Source organism: Nelumbo nucifera, chromosome 4 (genome assembly GCF_055504915.1).
Source record: "Nelumbo nucifera cultivar China Antique chromosome 4, China Antique-T2T, whole genome shotgun sequence".
NCBI lineage: Eukaryota > Viridiplantae > Streptophyta > Magnoliopsida > Proteales > Nelumbonaceae > Nelumbo > Nelumbo nucifera.
This window is the reverse complement of record NC_142652.1, coordinates 93,023,005-93,042,534: the sequence shown is the minus strand read 5'-3', so window position 1 is coordinate 93,042,534 and position 19,530 is coordinate 93,023,005. Positions and strand designations below refer to the sequence as shown.

The 19,530-nt window shown below is 39.2% G+C and overlaps 2 protein-coding genes across 4 annotated transcripts in view; one reads left to right on the top strand and one right to left on the bottom strand.

The window, feature by feature from the left end:
- Nucleotides 1-1,897: 1,897 nt before the first annotated feature.
- NEET (2 iron, 2 sulfur cluster binding protein) lies at nt 1,898-2,685 on the bottom strand. The gene is made up of 2 exons (XM_010277686.3): nt 2,277-2,685; nt 1,898-2,198 (listed from the first exon to the last, which is right to left on the bottom strand). Exons 1-2 carry the CDS (start codon nt 2,549-2,551, stop codon nt 2,096-2,098), a joined length of 378 nt encoding a protein of 125 aa, XP_010275988.1. The 5' UTR covers nt 2,552-2,685; the 3' UTR covers nt 1,898-2,095.
- Nucleotides 2,686-13,316: 10,631 nt separating this feature from the next.
- KEA5 (K+ efflux antiporter 5) overlaps nt 13,317-19,530 on the top strand; it is a 58,664-nt gene continuing 52,450 nt past the window's right edge. For all 3 annotated transcript variants that reach the window (XM_010277709.3, XM_010277691.3, XM_088903168.1), the window contains exons 1-7: nt 13,317-13,805; nt 14,635-14,678; nt 15,145-15,212; nt 16,474-16,558; nt 16,641-16,702; nt 17,258-17,333; nt 17,476-17,550. In XM_010277709.3, coding sequence (XP_010276011.1) covers nt 13,580-13,805; nt 14,635-14,678; nt 15,145-15,212; nt 16,474-16,558; nt 16,641-16,702; nt 17,258-17,333; nt 17,476-17,550 — 636 coding nt within the window. In that variant the 5' untranslated portion in view covers nt 13,317-13,579. The remainder of the gene's footprint in view (nt 13,806-14,634; nt 14,679-15,144; nt 15,213-16,473; nt 16,559-16,640; nt 16,703-17,257; nt 17,334-17,475; nt 17,551-19,530) is intronic.

The window sequence follows — 19,530 nt, the reverse complement described above, 5'->3', positions numbered from 1 at the left end:
TAATTAACAAATTTGAGAAAAAGGTCAATGTTAGTATTTGTATTGTGTGTTTCAGGTGTGCAGTTCTCCGCTGGTGTTCCACCGGTGCAAGACACCATGTATAATAGATCCGGATTCACCAAAGTTACATCAAGATAAGATATGTAATAGTAAGCTTTGGCCTTATAAACTATTCCAAGAGTTAGGGATGTAAAACAGGTGAATTTGAATTGAATCGGGTCATATTTCGAACTAGAATGCTATTTTAAAAATAATTCAATTTGGTTTAATATTCAAGTTATAATCTTCTTTCTTGTACTTTAAATCAAATTCAAATTCACCAAAAGCAATCAGGTGGGACGGGATGTGATGCCAACAAGGGTCCCAACAGCCATTGCAGCTGTGCATTGGGAATAACTCTCATAGAGGAGGAGGGAGATGTTCCCAATGCATCATTGCAAAGGCTGTTGGACCAGTTGTTGGGACCTTCATGATGTCGAATTCAAATTTGACTGAATTGAAGGAAGTCGAGGAACCAAATTCCTCAACTTCACAATGAGAGGGAGAAAGGTATTATGTGTATGTGTTTGTTGGGAGGGAGGAGTGAGACAAAAATAAGAAGTAGCAGTGCAAGAACAAATTGAAACTTATTTATTTTGAATTCCAAATAACATAAAATAAACAAAAAAAATGCTGGATTGTATTGCCTTTAAGTCCCTGATACAATGAAACAGAAGTTTAGGCTGTGTTTGTTTGTGATACAAACGCAAATATGCACTTTACATTAATACATTTTCTTCGGTTAATGAATGCAAAATGGTTCACTGTTGTAAACCCATTTTGTTCTCTTTTTGTTTGTTTAAAATCAATGTAAAGAGTTGTATGGTGGTCTCTCTCTCTCAGCCTACTTGTGTTGAGATCCAAAGAGTATAAGTTTGTATTCATTGAATGGATACAGTAATGCACTCTCCTCAATATGAGAGAACATTTCCCCCTCTTATCATTTTACTTTTGTATGACAAATAAACACTCACAAATCCAAACTGGAGTATTTACACCTGGGTTTAATGTTTTGTATTGCAAACAAATGCAGCCTTAACAACATATAGGGGGCATTCTAGAACATGAATCTTTTTGTTTTCATTTGCTTTTGGAATTGCCACAGCAGCAAAAAAATAAAAACATGCTCTTCAATTCTGTTTTTGTTTTCAAAGGAAAAAATAAGTTGGTTTTATTTAAAAAAATAATAATAATTTTGGAATCATCAAAATAATGGTTTATAAAACAAAAACAAGTTTTATAGTATAGAAATTACATGTTTTATGGAAATAATCAGATAAAAACATGTTTTAAAACCAAGGAATTCAAGAACATGTATTTGGTTTCAGGGAATATCTAAATTCAAATTTGATCCAGTTAAATTGATCGGAATGCAATTCCTTCGTAATTGGATTGAGTATGGATTCACCCCTTTTAGTTCGATATATACACTTAGTATTTCGAATGATGTATTTTGATCAAAAGAGTCACTGGTTCAAGTTTCATAAAGTTCATTATTTTATTCACGATATACAATATCAAATTCATTTTATTAATATTATAAGATATCCTGATCATTTTTAATTAATTTATTAAATCGATTGCAATTTGAATTCCATTGATATCCCGTATTTGATTTGAATCTCTGCAAGTAAAACAAGGTTTTTCCCTCCCGTTTCCTGGATGCAAGTGCAAATGAAACCCAAGGCTAAGGATTCGGACTCATCATGGAGGATTCTTCTACCTTGTTTTCCTCTTACTCGTATTTTGGTTTGGTAACCCTTTGAAATTAAAATTAACAATTGTTGCTCCTGTAAAAGTTTTTCAATCTGTTAAAATTTCAATTATATTTTCACCCCTTTTACATGGAAAGAAGTAGTTTTGCTCAATAGCTAATAGATTACTAAATCAATTGATCCAATTTAGCAAAGCCTGAACAATTCATCAACTAATCCCAATCTCAAACAGAAGCCACATGGAAATTCCTTAATTGAGAGAGAAAGGTAAAAGACGAAGACAGTTCACAGTTTCAGAAGCAGAATTTTCCATTATTAATTCACCATCAGTACTATTGTACCTATTGCTTCTTCAAGAGCAGAGGGCCAACATTGTCCCCAGTGGCTTTATTATGTTTCACATGACTCCCGTCGCACAGAGGGAAAGTTCCCGATCTCCAACACCTGCCGATATAACTACTATCAATCGCACATGTTCACAATCCTTACACTTAATTAGCAGAATATTCTTGTAGATATTACCTGCAGTAGGCGGTGAGGGGCTTGGATAGCTCGGAGACGATGACGGAGTCGACCACCTTCTCTTCGCTTTTTCTGATTTCTGGATTTATTGCTTCTGCTCTAACAACCATACTACGCCTGGAACTCGTGTACAAAGGCGCCGGAGAGAAAATCGGCTTAACGCTTCCTCCGCGTCCAATTCCATCACCGTGCCGACAATAATGCGTTGCCAATCCATCCACCGGCGATGGGCTGTACGAGAATCGAGCGCCGGCCATGTTTAAGATGAACGCCATTCTACCTCTATGTTTCTAATCCCCAGATCAGATCTGTGTTCTTCTGAACTGTTGTTTGCAATGAGAGAGAAGGTTGGTGGATGGGTGGGTAGGTGCGTTCGAGTGTGTGAACACTTTTTTGCTGGGAGAGTGAGGCAAACTTGTGGAGAGCACGCTCTCATGGTTGAGGCCTGAGGGATAAATTTGGGTGGACCAAGAAATGACACGCTAACCAAATCCGAATACTCCAGGACTGTTGCACGAATATTTAGAGATGTCAATAGGTCGGGTTAAATGGTAAACCCGGTTGGGTTAGGTTCAACTATATTTGGTTTAGGGTCGAGTTAGGGTTTTGAATTTTTTACTCGAATTAGGTTTGGGTTTTGGCTAATTCATCCCATTAGGTCATGATATCCGCATATATACCAAGTATTCTTACAAATTTTTCAATTCTAACTTTATAGGATTAAAGTTTATAATTTATTTATATGTTGCTTTTGATTTTTTTTTATTTTTTAAGTGGAAAAAATAACACCTTAGAATTTATAAAACAATTGCCATACTTAAATTAATGTATTTTAGGTCTTCAAAATGTGTTAAAATACATTTGAAATTATACAGGTCAAGTCGGGTTGGAATTGAGTTAAACCCTATATGGTTGGGTCGGGTTCGAGAATGATGTGTTTTTAAGCCAGTTCGAGTCAGGCTCGGGTTGGGGTGCTGGAGGGTTAGGTTAGGGTTGAGGTAAACTCGTGCCAAACCCGACCCATTGGCATCCCTACCAATAATGCATTTAAAATGCATTAGATGCAAGGTTTAAAGAAAGTCAATTTTAAAAGATGTATGGGGATATGTTTTGGATATGCATGGATACAGACGAAAAATCAAGGTACATATTGATGTTGCACAATCCGAATGCTCCCAGCTGGAGGTGATCTGGCTTCCAATAGACGACGAACTCAGTTGATCTACAAAAAGCGAATCAGAGAACTTGGGGTTGCTTACCCGGCGAGGTCGCTCCGATGCTTAAGTTAGTAGTTGGTTGTGAGCTGATAATAGCTTAGAATGCAAGAGAGTTAGTGAGCAGAGATTACGCGTACCTTTCACCCCCGGGGGGTGGAGCCTTCGTGGGTTTCGCGGAGTGGTTCCGGGATCCTCGTTACGATGAGGTCCGTTTTCCGTGTTAATTGGGGATAACGCTGTCAACTGATAAGATTCATCACTTCCGCCCAAATCGGACGGGGGAGATAATGCTAGCTGCTATGAGGCATGATCTCGTAAGGCGTGAAATCTGGTGGAGAGATCTTCGGGGTTGCCATGCTTTGGTCGGTCAATATTACCCGAGCTAGTGCCCTTTGGATCCGACCTGGTACGAATGCCGAAGTGCCTTGGACCGAGGTGGTCCTAATGCAATCGTGCCCTGAGGTGAACTTGTCCCGAGGTGGTTTAGTTATCCGAGCTCGATTCGTTGTAGGCTTGGTGTGTCGACTGAGCTGTCACCCTGCTAGTTAGGTTGTGTCCATGTGTCCCCCTATGACTAGGTTGGGCCAAATCACCCTACATCAATTGCCCCCACTCCCCGAGCCAGGGGTCCTGGCCCGATGCGGGGAGTTCATGACGAACCAAGTGGATTTGGTCCGAAGTCCAAGCAACTAGCTAGATGAATCACGGGTCAAACTTGATCGGCTACCCGACTCAACTAGGAAAACCCAGGTCGTGTCTGGCCTACGCGCGGACGTCACACGATCTATAAACTCCGCGGACGTCAAAAAACGCGCTAAACTGATTTTATCCTCGGGGGTCGCACAACCGGTTTTCCTAGGAGACGTTGGATTGCTTTGATCTCGACCGTTAGTTCTCGGACATAGCGGCTATAAATAGGGGGTCCGTGACTCATTTTTCTCATCACAAATTCTGTGATTGAGCTTTCCCGAGGTCGGGTCGGAGTCTTTCAACTCTCTTTCTCTTTGTGTTCCGAGGTCGTCCTTCTTTTTGGTGAGTTTGTGTTTTCCTTCGTTTGTTTCTCATTTGCTTTTTAATCATGTCTAGTTTTAGCGTAGACAGGCTTTTAGGTAGCTCTAGTGAGGTTGAGAGTGTCATGGTGCAATCCGCGGCCTCTGCTGGGGAGGTTAGCTCACCGCTGGGTGACTCCCCTCTTCAGTCTTTAGAGGAAACTTTCATTCCCGAAGTTGAGCCATCTCAGCTCGGGGAGACTGAGGTTCGGGAGGAGTGTCCATCCTCTAGAACGAAAGCCCCGTCTTCTTCTCGTGGTCGGGATCCAGATGACTTCGGTCCTTCTACTCTGACATCGGATAGGCTAATGTACCTAGTAGCTCGCTATCGTCTTCCCGATAGCTTAGTCTTGAGTCTTCCTCTAGGTTAGTATCCTTAGGCTCATGAGCTCGCGGTCTTTGAGGAGCACCTCGCGGCCGGGCTGCGCGTCCCGCTTCACCCTTTCATCAGAGGTAGTCAAGTTTTTTAACATTACCATCGACCAACTACACCCGAACTCTATTAGGAATATAGTTGGTACTATCTCCTTGTTCCACACATATAATCGGCCTCTGTCCCTAGATACCTTCAGCTCGATCTGTGCAATCAAGCAAAATTTTGCTTGTCTGCGCGGGGACGTCAGACAAAGCTATTACATCTCACCTCAGCCTGGGTTCAAAATCCTGTTTGGCTGCCCGAATAGGGTTCCAACCTGGAAGAGGAGGTACTTTACTGTCTGAAATCCTGAAGGGTGGTCTTTTCCAACTCACTAGAGGGTGGCTATCAAGGATCTCGGGGTGAGCTTAGATGCAAAAACTAGGGCAGTTATCAACTTGTGGAGGGACCTCGGCCTCGAGATGAAAGATTTCTTGGCTTGAGGAGAAGCTTGTGCGAGCTGGTCTGAGCCCTCCTGGTAGGTTTCCACCTTTCTTTTTTTACTTTAAGGTTTTCTTTAATTCGTGGCTAACCTTTTGCTCTTACAGTTACCATGTCGGAGGTCAATGCTAAGGACCTTCTCAAAAGTGTTAAGAGAGGGAAGAAGAGGAAGGCTTCGAAGAAGCCTCGCCGGAAGGCCGGTCCTTTAGCCCTTGCTCCATCCGAAGTTCTTGCCGTGGAGCCGATCTCTGCTGATCTCCCTGAGGAAGAGGTCCGTCCTCAACCCCCGTGGTGGACCTGGATGACGACTAGGAGGAGGATGCTCAGCGTCAGAACCGGGGAGCACTTCTGTACCCGAGTAGGAAAAGCGTCCAACCTCCCAGGCCATAGAGCGCTTCTGCACCGAGGCCCAAGTCCTCCAAGGAGAGCATAATGACTCTTCAGGTCGGAATGCACAAGAGCAGGGATGCCGTCTTTCCTGACGAGGTCGCGGAGTGGGTTGACATCTCTACGGCCATGCTCGGAAGCCAAGTTGTCAGTTATTGCATGGTGGTAAGTATCTTACTTTACATTTTATTTCTTTGTCAATTTCAAATGTACTTACCTCGGTTTTATTTTCTAGGTGAACTCCGCCATTCATTCGTTAATGTGTCAGTCCGAGATCCATCTGAAGCAGGCTCGGGATGCCGAGGAAAAGGCACAGTAGCTTCATCGCGAATTGGACCTAGCTCGGGGTGAGATACTTCGGGCCAAGAATGGAGCTTGAAGCCAGCAGAAGCTGATCTTGGCCATGACTGAGGAGAAGGAGAAGCAACAGGGACTAATCTTCGCATTGATCGAGAAAAAAATGAAGCAACAGGAGCAAATCTCAACATTGACCGAGGAGAAGGCAAAGCTTCAACAAGAGATCGAGAATCTCGAAGCGACGATCCAGGAGCGAACTAAGATCTTCGAGACCCCCATCTAAGAGGTGCGAGCTGAAGAGAGAAGCCATGCCATCGAACGCTTCAAGGAATCCTCAGAGTTCCACAATCTCCAAGTCGAATATGGATTGATCTCCTATCGTTCTGGTTTCAATCTGTACAGGTACTTGGTGTGGTAGAAGTTCCCCGATCTTGATCTCGGAATCGTCTCTATGTTGGGCCTTACCCCCGAGGTGGTGGAGGCGGCGAACGAAGAGCCCAACTCATCAGAGGAGGAAAGCGACGACGAAGTCGAAGACGTGGAAGAGCATATTAAGACCGACCCGACTGACAGTCCTCAGGAGCGATTCTGGCTTTTTCTTCTTTCTGTGTTTTGGATGTACACCTCGAGGCCACCGAGCTCGAGTTACAATGAAATCTCTGTACTTACACTTTTCATTAATGAAATACAAACTTTTCTGAGTAATTCCTTGTACAACAAATATTCTAAGTGTAAATGACTCCCGATCTGAGTAATGAAATACAAACCGAAAGCTAGAGTGAGGTCATCGTACGTGAATCTATAGGTCTAGCCCCTAGGAGAGAGACAAAGGATTAGGTGCTAGTGCCAAGTGGCTGAAAAAGTCAAATAAAAAACAAAAAAAAAACTCATAATGAAAAATATAAGGGATAATAGCATATAAGGGCAAATTTTGGGCCCTAATATAAGTAAAAGTAATATTTAAAAAAAATCAAAAATAGGGTAACTTTTGAAAAATAATATCAATAAAGGGCAGAATCACTGTTCATATTCTTCCTCTTGCGGTCTATTCATCAGCGCCGCCGCTGCCTCCGACAATGCCTCCGCCCACCTCCGCCTCTGCTTCCGGCAATGTTTCCAGAGGTGGGCAACGGTGGCGGCACTGGTGGTTATTTCTTTGCCCAATGCCACCACCTCCGCCCACCTCTGGCAACGCTGTCGGAGGCGGAGGCGGAGGCGAAAGATGGCGGGCGGCGGCACTGGTGAATAGACTACAAGAGGAAGAAGATGAACAGTGACTCTGCCCTTTATTGATATTATTTTTCAAAAGTTACCCTATTTTTGAAAATTTTTTAAAAATATTACTTTTACTAATATTAGGGCCCAAAAGTTACCTTATATGCTATTATCCCAAAATAGAATAATGTAAAAGCTATGATTTTTCTGGGATATGTAGTAATAGTATAAATAGTTAGTTCAAATTAGTTTATAATTAACTAAACCAAAACAGGTCAGGTCAGGTCGGGCTGGTTTGGTCGGTTTCATCGGTCTGAACCATTTAATGAACAACCCTACTTTTATATTTACACTTTAAGGGCTAATATGCAATTGCTTAGTTTAATTATCTTTGTGTTAATGGTATAAATAACTCCACTTATAAATATTTCTATTTATTATCCTCTTTTAGCAAGTAATTAAAGTCTTTGCCTCTTTTCCCCTATAGCTATAGAGTTGTGCTTGAAAGGGCCTAAAATGTTTTTAGTTGGATTGGTGGGTTAAGCATTTTCCACTTTTACCATTATTATTATTGATTGTTATTTGTCCCTTTGTATTTTAGGTGTTGCATTAGCTCTTCCAATGAGACTTTGTATTAAATGATGGCCAAAGCAAAAATAAATCACAAAAGGTTGTCATTAAAGGGCTTGATAATAGTTTTCAGAGAAAGTTGTGTAGAACATGAAGGATGAGTTATGGGTTATACTTTTACATTCATAGAAATATAGAATCATGTGTGGTGGGTTCATATTTTATTTGTCATGCCCCATATTCTTTTTGATAATTTATATCACTTCTTAACAAAAGGAATTTTCTCTCTCTCTATCTCTCTCTACTATGTTTGTTTTATTTGTATCCCCTCAATTTCATTGGATATATAAATACTAGATTCTTTTTCAATTTTGTTTGTTCAATTTAATGTTCATATGAATGCGTGTTTTAGATGCTTTGATCTTTAAAGCTAAATGCCAATTCTCTTGTTTTAACAATAAGGTTGAATACCAAAGTCCTAACAATTGTTCCAATTGCTCATCAAGAAGAAAACAGAATAAGATGTTCGATTTACTCGTTGGTTGATCAAGTTACTAAAATGAACTTTACAAAACTTAAAAAAAAAATCCTTAATGCTCAAAAAATGGAAACATATAATCAAATTACAAAAGTTTTAGTTAATCAATCCTAAACACATATTTTCTAGTATGTTGTAGCAACATATGTGGCAAATTTCATTGCAAATACCTGGTAGTTTTTTCCGATGGCATTTGTATACATGATGATAATAATACATGTTGCCAAGCCAAACATGACATATTCCATGCTTTTGAAACCATTCAGGCATGTGGAATAAGTTTAGTCAAGAGAATGAGAATAACGTGGATTTGTTGGGTAGGAATGAGAATCCTGCTATGACATGGGACTTCCATTAGGTGAGAAACCGATGGTAAACGGGGAACTGTAAATTGTGTATTTGCCAGTTGTCGAAGATCACTCTAGGATACAATATTTACTGTTCATGAGAAGTTTGAATGGTAAAGTTGGATATTCTAAGGCAAACAATAGGACCCAACCTCTTGAATAGGTTGATAATATAATTTGTGGAACCCAACAGAATGATCGTATATCTGAGAAGCTTGAATTGAAGAATATCTTACCAATGGACTTAGCCCAACTATAAAAAACCCATGGTAATAATTTCTTTATGGGAAACGATAACTTTCATTAATAATAATAAAAGATATGGGGTACAACTATCACCATCCAAAGGCTATATGGAGAGCCTTTTGATAGAATCAATCTTACAAAGAAGCCCAAAACAATTATTGTCTATTGACTCCTTAAGCTAACTCTTTAGCCATTCCATTTGTTGATCTTCTTGCCCATTTAAATTGTACCCCAATCTCCCTTGCCAAGGTGAAGATTTCTCTTAATCGTTGTTTGAAAGCCAGAGTAATATTGATACTGATTTTGTGAAGAAATGTTCTTAGACTTAACTCATAACTCATTTGTTAAAAGGTATGTCTTACTGGTGCTATTTGGTATTTATGCATTCAACATGGGGCTTTTCTTTTGTAAACAGCCAATACAACACCAGGCCACAACCACATTGAGTTAACAGATGCAATCATTCAACAGTATCTCTGCTATTCCCATACCATTTTCTACCTCTTGAAAATGGAAAGCTGACAGCTCAACATAGCCTGCAGAAAGATTAAATAAGGTCATATCAAATTGGATGGTGAAAATAAGCAAAAAGAACTATACACAAACACAAAGCAAGAAGACAAACACCATAGACATCCCAATTTAAGAATTAACCAATCCATATATAAGGGATTCACTAGACAGGTTGACTGAGACACTGAACCACACTTAAAGAATCATACATTATGGTGGTCTAGATCACCATAGATGAATATTTGATGTGATTGTGGTTTGTTGAAAAATATGGACAGTTTGGCTACATTGAGAACAAGTACTTCCAAGATCTAGTTGGTACAACAAAACTGTTGGCATTCCCCATGTTAATGTTCATGTGACTTGCTTTCATTAAATTGAAGGGGATATGTGATCATGCAGGTACAACTAAGTTAGGAGTCAATAATAACAACTGAAAACATAGTTGACAAGGCGTTTTCTAGGTGATAGTGACATTTCCTGGTGCACTTTGCATGGACACTGCAATATCTATATGTTACATATGCAATGTTAAATTTGAAGGTGTATGATATTAGGTCGTATACAACAATACATGATTTACATGTATCCGTAGTGCAAAGAGAAAGAGAACCAAAACGTTGATTATAATGTGCCTAACCTAAAATTTACTTAAACCTAAAACAGTCTAATTTTGATTAGGTTATCTTGAACGGTTGAAGTTAGGCTTGGATAACAATTAACAATGTTATAAAGTTGGAACCAAATTACAAGGGCTGCTTGATAACAACTAACTTCATGCATTTTCATCACAAAACATGGTTGCCTATTATATCAATCCATATCACAATGCTACTTCTAGGTTTACTTAATAGCTATAAATCGACCATGTCAACACTACCAAACACAACTTTAATCTATAAACCTAAATCAGACTCCAATTATGAAAACCCAGTCTTTAGGGATTCAAATCTTACTATTTGGGTGGATAGCTCGGTACAACAATGGCAAAAACAAAATATTTTAAACAAAGTCCATTTTTCCTTTTATTTATTTTTTCACCATACTTGAATTGTGGAATTTAAAGCTGGTTAAAATCATAGCTAAGGAATAAAACTAGTGCTCTTTTCTTGGTATTATATAGTATACACTTATAAATAATACACATTACATACACTTAAAAATAATATACACATTACATACACTTAAAAAATAACACACATTGCAGGAGATTAAGGGATGGAGACCGAAGAACAAGTTCATTGATCTTGTTAGAAAGAACATACAACAGGTTTGATCACGTCCTACGCCTACATTTTTTAAGGGAAGCCAAACGATCATCTAAGGGGTGTTTGATAACCTGATTTATTTTTAGAAACAAAAGACATTATAATTTTTGTTTTTGTTTTCAAGAACAGAAACGATTATGTTGTCATCCGCAACTCATATACTTTCAACCATGACCTTTGTGCATTTTGAGAAAAACCCACTTGGAAAGCCAACGAGATGTCTAGGAAAAAAAATGCAAAAGCTGGTCCACCCTTCTTAATACCACAGCACATTCTAATTATTGTGTTATGGACAAACTAATAGCTTTCCTACCAAATAAATAAAAAAGGATAAGCTAATAGTTTCTTTTTTTTTTCTTTTTTTTAGAATGGTGTGGCAATAACAACACGAGGTAGCAATGTGGCTAAAACCAAACGAGGCCTTAGGTGTAGGGTTTTGACGAAACTGGATCTACTCCTCACACTGGGCACCTCACATCGACCTCACACGCACATCCTATCATGCACTGGGAACATCTCCCATACTTATAAGTTATTATTCACGGGAGATGTTCCCAATGCATGGTGGATGTGCCTGTGAGGCGTCCCTATGTGAGGAGCAGATCCCGTTCCGATTTTGACACCTTGCCAATTGTGTTCAAGTGTATGGAAGTGACGTGGGGTGTCATGATTGGCTTAATAATTATTACGAGTAGAATTGTAGAGGATTCAAACTCACAATAACCAGTATGTTCGAGTTGACTGAGTGACTCTTTTTCGAATTCAGATTAACTGAACGTTTTAGCTGTTCAGCAGGCTGTGGAACCAATGATAAAACTCCCCATCAGTCTTAAAATATAAGGGACTCACAGCTAGACCTGTTCATTGGCCGGGTTGGGCTAGGCTCGGGCTAGGCTTTTACTCTTCATAAACAGGATTTTGTTAGGCCTGAGCCCGACCCTAATAAAAAGCCCGAAGCTTGACCTAATAGAAAGATGGTGATGAGGGCAGATTTGGCCCTCCAATGACACTGTGACACATGGCATCTCGGAACAACTAGGTGACATCCAGAACCACTTAGGCAACAACTTGCCTTAGCCAAGATGATGGTGTCCCAGTTGGCATCCTGGCACACGCGCCAAGCTGGTGGCCTGGCACAAGCGCCGACCTGGCGACCTGCGAGACGTGCTCGCCGACAAATTTGACATGCAGTCTACTATGAGAGTACTAACTTAAGCATCGGAGCAACCTCGCCGGGTTAGCCACCCCGGGTCCTCTAACATTGATTCCTTGCAGGCCTAAAGAACTACGAAGCTCAACAATCAATCCAGCTCGCCACCAGTCAGCTCGACACCTAATAGGCATCTCGACACTCTGGTCAGCTTGTCACCTAATATGCAACTCGGCCTAGTCAGTTTGGCACCTAACCTGCCCAGCTTGGCCCAGTCAGTTTGACACCTAACTTGCCCAGCTCGACCCAGTCAGTTCGACACCTAACCTACCTAGCTTGACCCAGTCAGTTCGGCACCTAATCTGCCCCCAGCTTGGCTTGGTCAGCTCGGCATCCAGGTCCTCATCCAACAAAAGTTCTCCACTTCGGCCTCTGAGTCATCAGCCACTTGGAAGCAGACCAAATGACGAGGTACTTAGCCAAAAAATTGATACATAACCAAAATTGATTCATCAGATGACAAAGAGAAAGGACTCACTGCCGATGACTGTGTCCATTGGTGTTGAGTTCGCGTTTGTGTGTGTGTGTGAGAGAGAGAGAGAGAGAGAGGACTCACCGCCGGTCCGCCAGAGTTCATTGGTTGCGCCGGTGAGTGTTCGACTACTAAGAAGAGAGAACTATTTTAGGTTTTTTGGTTTAACTTAAAAGTTGGGTCGGGCCGGGCTTTTTTAACAAATCCCAAGCTCGGCCCATAAAATAGTCAAGCTCAGGCTTTTAGGCCCGAGGTCAAGCCTGTGGGCTTAAATCTGTGTTCAAAGCTATCCGGGAGCTGGACCAGCCTATCGGGCTACTCGGCCTATGAACAGGTCTACTCACAGCCTGCTAAAAGGGTATGTGGCAAAAAAAATTTCTAATTACTCATTTAAGATGATAAGATTTGGCTGAACAAGTGAACAATAAAGCGTTCAGCTAATCCTATCTCTTTTTTTGGGGGGGACGGAGGTTTAATTGTTCAGTTTACCCTTATAAATCTTAACTCCACTATATGGGTGGAATGAATCCCGACCGTATATTGATGCCAAATTCACGGGCATCTGCTGACCATGAGACGCAGTTCGGCTGGCCCAAAAGCTTTTCACAAACATCGTTGCATTCGTGGGAAGATGTTCCCGATGTGCGGCTGTGGAGTATTGCTCAGTGAGAATGGCTTTCTACCTAGCCAACCAGCTCAACTCAACTGAAACAATGCAACGTGAAAGTGTGAAACTATTTACGTTAATAAATTAATAAATAAATACAAATAAATGAAAAAAATAGAGATCCTTCTCTTCAGGTTTCAACCTTGTGAAGTTGTGATATAAAAGAAATAATAAATAATATCCCGCTTAAAACTTAAAACAGTAATCAATTGACGAGTCCTTCAGAACTCTTCTTCTTCCTCCTCGGTTGCGGAAATCCCCAAAAAACGTTAAATTGAAATTTAAAGAAACGAAAGACGAGATTTTATCAGTAGATCTAGTCATCTAGAAATGGATTCCAGAGATCTAAGAACCAGTTTCGCCATCGATCTCTATTTTGTTCTTTACAGATAGTGTCTTCTCTTTCTGTATTTCCGTCTGCTGTAAGGCTCAGATCTTTGTTTTGTCTTCAATGGCGAATTTAAGCCGAGAAAGATCTGGATTCTTGTCTTGGCTTGTAATTGTCACGTTTCTTTCGAGGACTTTTGTTTCGGCGAGACCAGACAAGGAAATCAGAGAAAGGTTTTATGGTAATTTTTCCATGGATGCGTCGCCTCCTGATTCCGATGACGGGAGTATTGCGAAGATATTCGATCGTGTGCTGGAGAAGGAATTCTCGGAGAATGATCAACCTGAAGGTTAGGATTTTATTCATCAGCTTCAATCTTCTTCCATTTATTTTTCTGTCTATCTAGAAAAATTTCCTTGTTTGCTATTCTGTTTTAGGCTTGGCTTGCATTTTGTTTTCTTTGTATCTGAAATTCTGAATTGCGTAAACTGCTGAAATGCGAACTCGTGGATTGGATTGCAGTATTTAGTCTAACTGAGATTGACAATAAATTTGGTTCAATTGATTAAAAAAAATGTTATGGGAATGTTCGTAGAATTGAGAATATTGACCGCACAAACAAATGGAAATTAGAGAAATATAAATTGTTTGTATTTATGGGAACATTCAGTATGTACTAAATACCATCGTGAAAAGAAATGCAGATGCTTTTTTATTTTCTGTTTCGATTGCTAGGAATCCTAAGTAGAGAAACCAAACCACCGATTTTCCCCGCTTTTTTTTCCTATTTTTATGTATTTTTTCTATTAGCTGGAGACTTAGGGTTGCAGACAACACTCTTTTAGGATTCCTTTGGTGCCTCTTTCTACTTTGGTTTAAACACGTAAACCTATTCGATGAAAAAAAGTTTCTAACTTGTGTTGACTAAATAGGAAAAAGAGATTGGGTAAAAACTTCCATTGACTAAAGTTTGCAAGTAAATAAACTCTTAAACTTAGGAAAAAAAATTGAACCTCACCAAATACATTATTTTGTCTTGTCCCACATCAAACAAGTGATTTTCTCATAATATGTGATTCTTCCATTTACGTTATTTTCTTCTTAGTAGTTTTAATTTGAATCAGGTAGCTTGTTCTTGTTGGTACCGTTTAAATGATAGTGCTTCCTATTGTTGTCAGGACCCAATACCAGCAGCTTCAACAGCACGGTAGCAGATCAACAAGTATGTCTCACTTGCCTTTTGGAACCATTTGTATGCTGTTTCAGTGATGGATTTCACATTCTCATGCTCACACCGCAGATTTACCAACTTTAAAATGATTTTGCCTTGTTAAAAAGAACATAAAGCTGGACATATCGATCTTTAAAATTAAAGTCTTGGCAGACCTTTTAAAGTATTCCAATTAATTGCATATTTCAGATTCTATTAATAATCCATCCATGGAATCCTTAGATGGTATTAGGAAAGAGTTTCTGACCAGTAATCTGTCCTGCATTGTTATTTGTCTCATGCAGCACTTACCCTTTAGATCTAGTTGAAAACTATGTGCAGGTAAAAGTCATTAAACCTGTATAGTGGCATCTTTAAGCTTCATTTCAAGTATGTTTTTCGTCTTTCAAAGTTAATACCATTCATTTTATCTATGACTGATGTTATCAGCTGAAATGGTATGCTTATTTTTTTTCAGGCTGTATTGGAAACTGTGGCAAAAATTACTCATGAAAAGTCCAGGAAAAATGATACACAAGAGGCAAAGTATGAAAAACTATAAACTTGGGTTTGTAAGAAGAAAATGACTTTACCATGTCTTTTTTTCCTTTTCCTTTTCCTTTTTCTTTTCCATTATTTTCAATGAACACCTAGGAAATTTTTATTGATAAGGGAGATAGAATTACAGAAAGAAAGAGAGCTCAATGCAATATCTTAGCAGCCTAAGCAATCTGGAATACATCAGAGAAAAGGCAAACTGCAAAGGGATGGCCATGTGGATCATAACCTAGATCCGGTTACTGCTCCCTTTGCAAGCAAATCATCTTTCTTTTTGGCCAGCATAGGAATTGGGAGAATAAACTTTCAAGTAATGCATGAAAGCCCCTCTATGGCCCTTTCCTTTTATTTAATCACAAGTAATTGCATATAGCAGTATGCCCTTGCATGATATTTCCTGTTCAATTCCTTATGGGTATCCTTTAACAGTGAGGGTTGAGGACACTTTTTTGCTTCTTTGCTTCTTTGCTTCTTTGCTTCTTTGCTTCAGCTATGTTCAACAACTCAAGAGATTAGCGAGGACACTGGAACTGTCGCTTTCTCAAATCTCATTGCTGATGGCCTACCCCTGAGTTTCTTCAGATGTGCAAACTCAATATTCAATCTTTGCTTTCATATCCTATCAAAAGGATGCAGATTTTAGGCTTTTATTTGATCCCCAAAACACTCTTCCTTCTCACATGCACCAAGGACTGCAAGTGGAGATGAAATCCAAGCATGTTCAGTTTTCCAAGTGGCTCTCCAACTCATTGGTTGATAAGTTCATTGATGTTAAGAGAGAGTTCCACAAGTATCTGCTTAGATTGAGAATGAGATTTCAAATTTTCCTCATTATCTTATAATGAACGAAGAGGTTATCTACCAACTCATTTCCCTTATGAATATCATGCAATGTGGGCAAAGAGCCTTGCACCTCTTTTGGAGAAATAGAGAAGAGCCTTGTTTCTCCTTTTTGCAGAGACCATAATCTTCATTTCTCTTAAGTGCCATAAATCTCTAACCAAAAAAAGTTCCATAATTCAAAATAAAACTTTTCCTATTGGTGGGGGAATGACATCTGAGTTTAAGTTTTCCTGATTCTGAAGGCCAAAGAATTAATAAGATAAAGGAGCAATGATTTACAATATAAAATACATTATATTAAGAATTGAATCTTTAGTGTCTTCCAAAACTTATCATCTTCATCATGCCAATATCCAGAATTTAAAAACATTTCTATTTGCTTAGTGTGTTAATGCTTTTCTTGCAGTGGCACTAGATCATTCCAGCTTCAAGATGTCTTTTCTCTGGAAAATGAAGGATCTGATGATATGACAACCTTGATAGACAGAAAGGTGTGCTGATGTTAAGACATCTTTGACATAGTGACTAGAATATGATTGCTTCAGATAACTTCTTTCACTTTGTTCATTGCAGGATAATGTATTTGTTATGTCCAACAGGAAATCGAAGTATCCAATTCTTCAAGTAGATCTAAGGTCAATTGCTTTTATCTGCTTTTGCTCTTCTGAAAATCATGAGTAATCTTGGACTCTGGTGTCTCATCATATTACAAGTTTGTAATACTAGTTTATCTATTAAGCCTGAAGTGAAAACCGTCCTGGGAAAGAGGGCCTAGAGTGAGATAGGTGGGGTAAGAAAAATGCATTAGAACCAATGTGTTTGACCTAGATCCTAGTCCATTGGGTTTGCATGTTCAAGATGTTTTCCAGGTTTTTGGAAAATATCCAGGTCAATGTTTCAATTGATTACCTTAGCCACTGCTTATCATTTTAGTATATCTTTCTGTGTAGCTTTATGCACTAAATAGTAGTTGTTTTTTATTGAGATTTGTTAGCGAGGTTGTTGATCTTTTTTTTTTTTTCAGTAATAAGTTTGTTGATCTTTTGATTTAATCTTTTTCTTGTGAATCATACTTCGATTTTTATTTGAATGCTGGTCATGACTATTTCTGCCACAATTTGTGAACATACTTTTCATTATTCTTTCAATTGTGATCCATGCTTCTGTTTTATTGCACTTGTTTACTGCAGATTAATATCGGATTTGGTGGTTGTAATTGTTTCTTCTACAATTGGTGGGATTACCTTTTCCTGTTTGGGCCAACCGGTGTGTATACCTAAGACTGATTAATGGATAAAATCCTCCTAATTTTTAACCTGTTCTGAAAGGTCATTTCAGCTTGGGTCACAACCCTTATTAAATCTTCTGATTGCGGGGTTCTGTGTATCTTTGTGACTATGAATGATAGGTTATTGTTGGTTATCTTCTTGCTGGTTCTATTATTGGACCTGGTGGTTTGCGTTTCATCAGTGAAATGGTACAGGTATGCTGCTAATTTTCTGTTAGTTATAGCTGTTTAGAAGTTTTTTTCTTTATGTTTTATTTAGAAGTTATTTCCGATTGTCTAGCTCATTTGCAGGGGTGTTAGGCACTACTTATGTGTGCATTTCATTCTTTCATTTATTAATTAATAAATTGATCAGTTACTGAACAGAAAATCTTATTTCCAGTTTTTATTTTGTAGAATCAGTAACCTAAAAATAGAGACACTTTTTTCATGGTCCTTGTTATTTTTGTAAAGATCAAATTTTCATTACAGGAGAATCTGTTTAATAAAACATAAGCACGGAGGGGAACAAAGCATGCACCATGAAGCATGACATGCCACCTAGGCTAGAAGGGGAAAATGAAAACCAGAGTTTGGCCAACCAGAATCCTCTTTGTTTATGCTGTTTTGGTTGTCAGATATGCAAACATACCTTGGCAGATAACAGTTGTTTGTCATTTAGTGAGCATGTTGGTTATTTACTTTTTGTAAGAGTTTCTTTGTCAAGAACTATGCTATAGATGTAGGAGCAACTACAACAGACTTCTATTCATTTTGATGAAATTGAGTCTCTTTCTTTTTTGCTTGGGTGTCTTAATCAGGTTTGTTTGGATCCCTCCAAGCCAGATAAGAGGGTTTGGACTCCTAGACTCAATGGAACCTTCACTTGTGCTTCTTTTTTCAAGTCCATCTCTCAACTTTCTACTCACCAACCCTTTCCGTCAAAAGAAATTTGGTGTAGGCCAGTTCCCCCAAAAATTATTGCTTTTTGTTGGGAAGTTTTCCATGGGAAAGTAAACACTTTAGACAACCTACAAAAGAGAAGACCCTTTCTCTGTATTTCTCCTAATTGGTGTATCCTCTATAGAGCTCACGGTGAGGATTGTTACCATCTATTAGTATCTTGTCCCTTTTCTGCAGACCTTTGGGCTTGGCTACTTTCGTTGTTTGGGGGTAGTTGGAGTCTACCAGCAGAAGTTCACATGCTCTTCAACCATTCTACCTTTTATTGGCCTACAAAAATAGGGAGAATTATGTGGAGATGTGCTCGTGCTGCCTTGACTTGGACTCTTTGGGAAGAAAGGAATCTCAGAATTTTTCAAGATAAGGAAAGGAACAACCAAGATTTGAAAGACTGTGTGTTAAATAGGGCAATACATTGGCTGAAGACCTTGGAAATCTTTCATCAATTCTCCTTTAATGACATTTGGAGAAATTGGCCAGCAGTAGCAAGGTGTTCATCTTTAAAGGCCAAATCAATTACAAGCTGGTTTCCTCCACCCGAAGGTTCAATTAAGTTGAACTTTGATGGAAGCAGCATGGGTAATCCGGGATTATCCTGAGTGGGGGGTGCTTTGAGAAATGAGAAGGGAGAGATTTTGTTGCTCTACTCAGGTCCTTTGGGAATTGGGAATTCCATCAGGGCAGAACTTTTAGCTGCTGTACAAGGGGTCCAATTTGCAAACCAGCTGGGGGTACAACACCTAATAATCGAGGGGGATTCCAAAGTGGTGGTGGGTTGGTTGAAAAATTCTGAAGAGGCTATGTGGCGATACAAGAATGAAATGAAGAAATTTAGTTGGTTGACAAGGAATATGTTGGTCACTGTACAGTGGGTGGGGAGATCAGCAAATACCTTGTCAGATGTGTTAGCTAAGCAAGGGGTAAATAGGGAAGAATTATTTTGGGCTCAGTTGTGATTCTCGTTTTTCTTTCCTAGTTTACTTGTAAGTTTCAAGGAGGGGCTGTAGCTCGCGCCTCTCGTTGGGATGATGTATGAACTCACTCTAATTTGCTTCTGAATCAATAAACTTATTATTATTCATCAAAAAAAAAAAAGACAATAATCACAGAGACTTAATTTAAATAGAGTTATTGAATTGTAAGTGTACAAAATTTTCCTAGAATAAATAGGGAGGGGAGAAGTTTTATAGGCTTATAAAACATACTGACAACTGCATGGTATTTCCCTTTCAA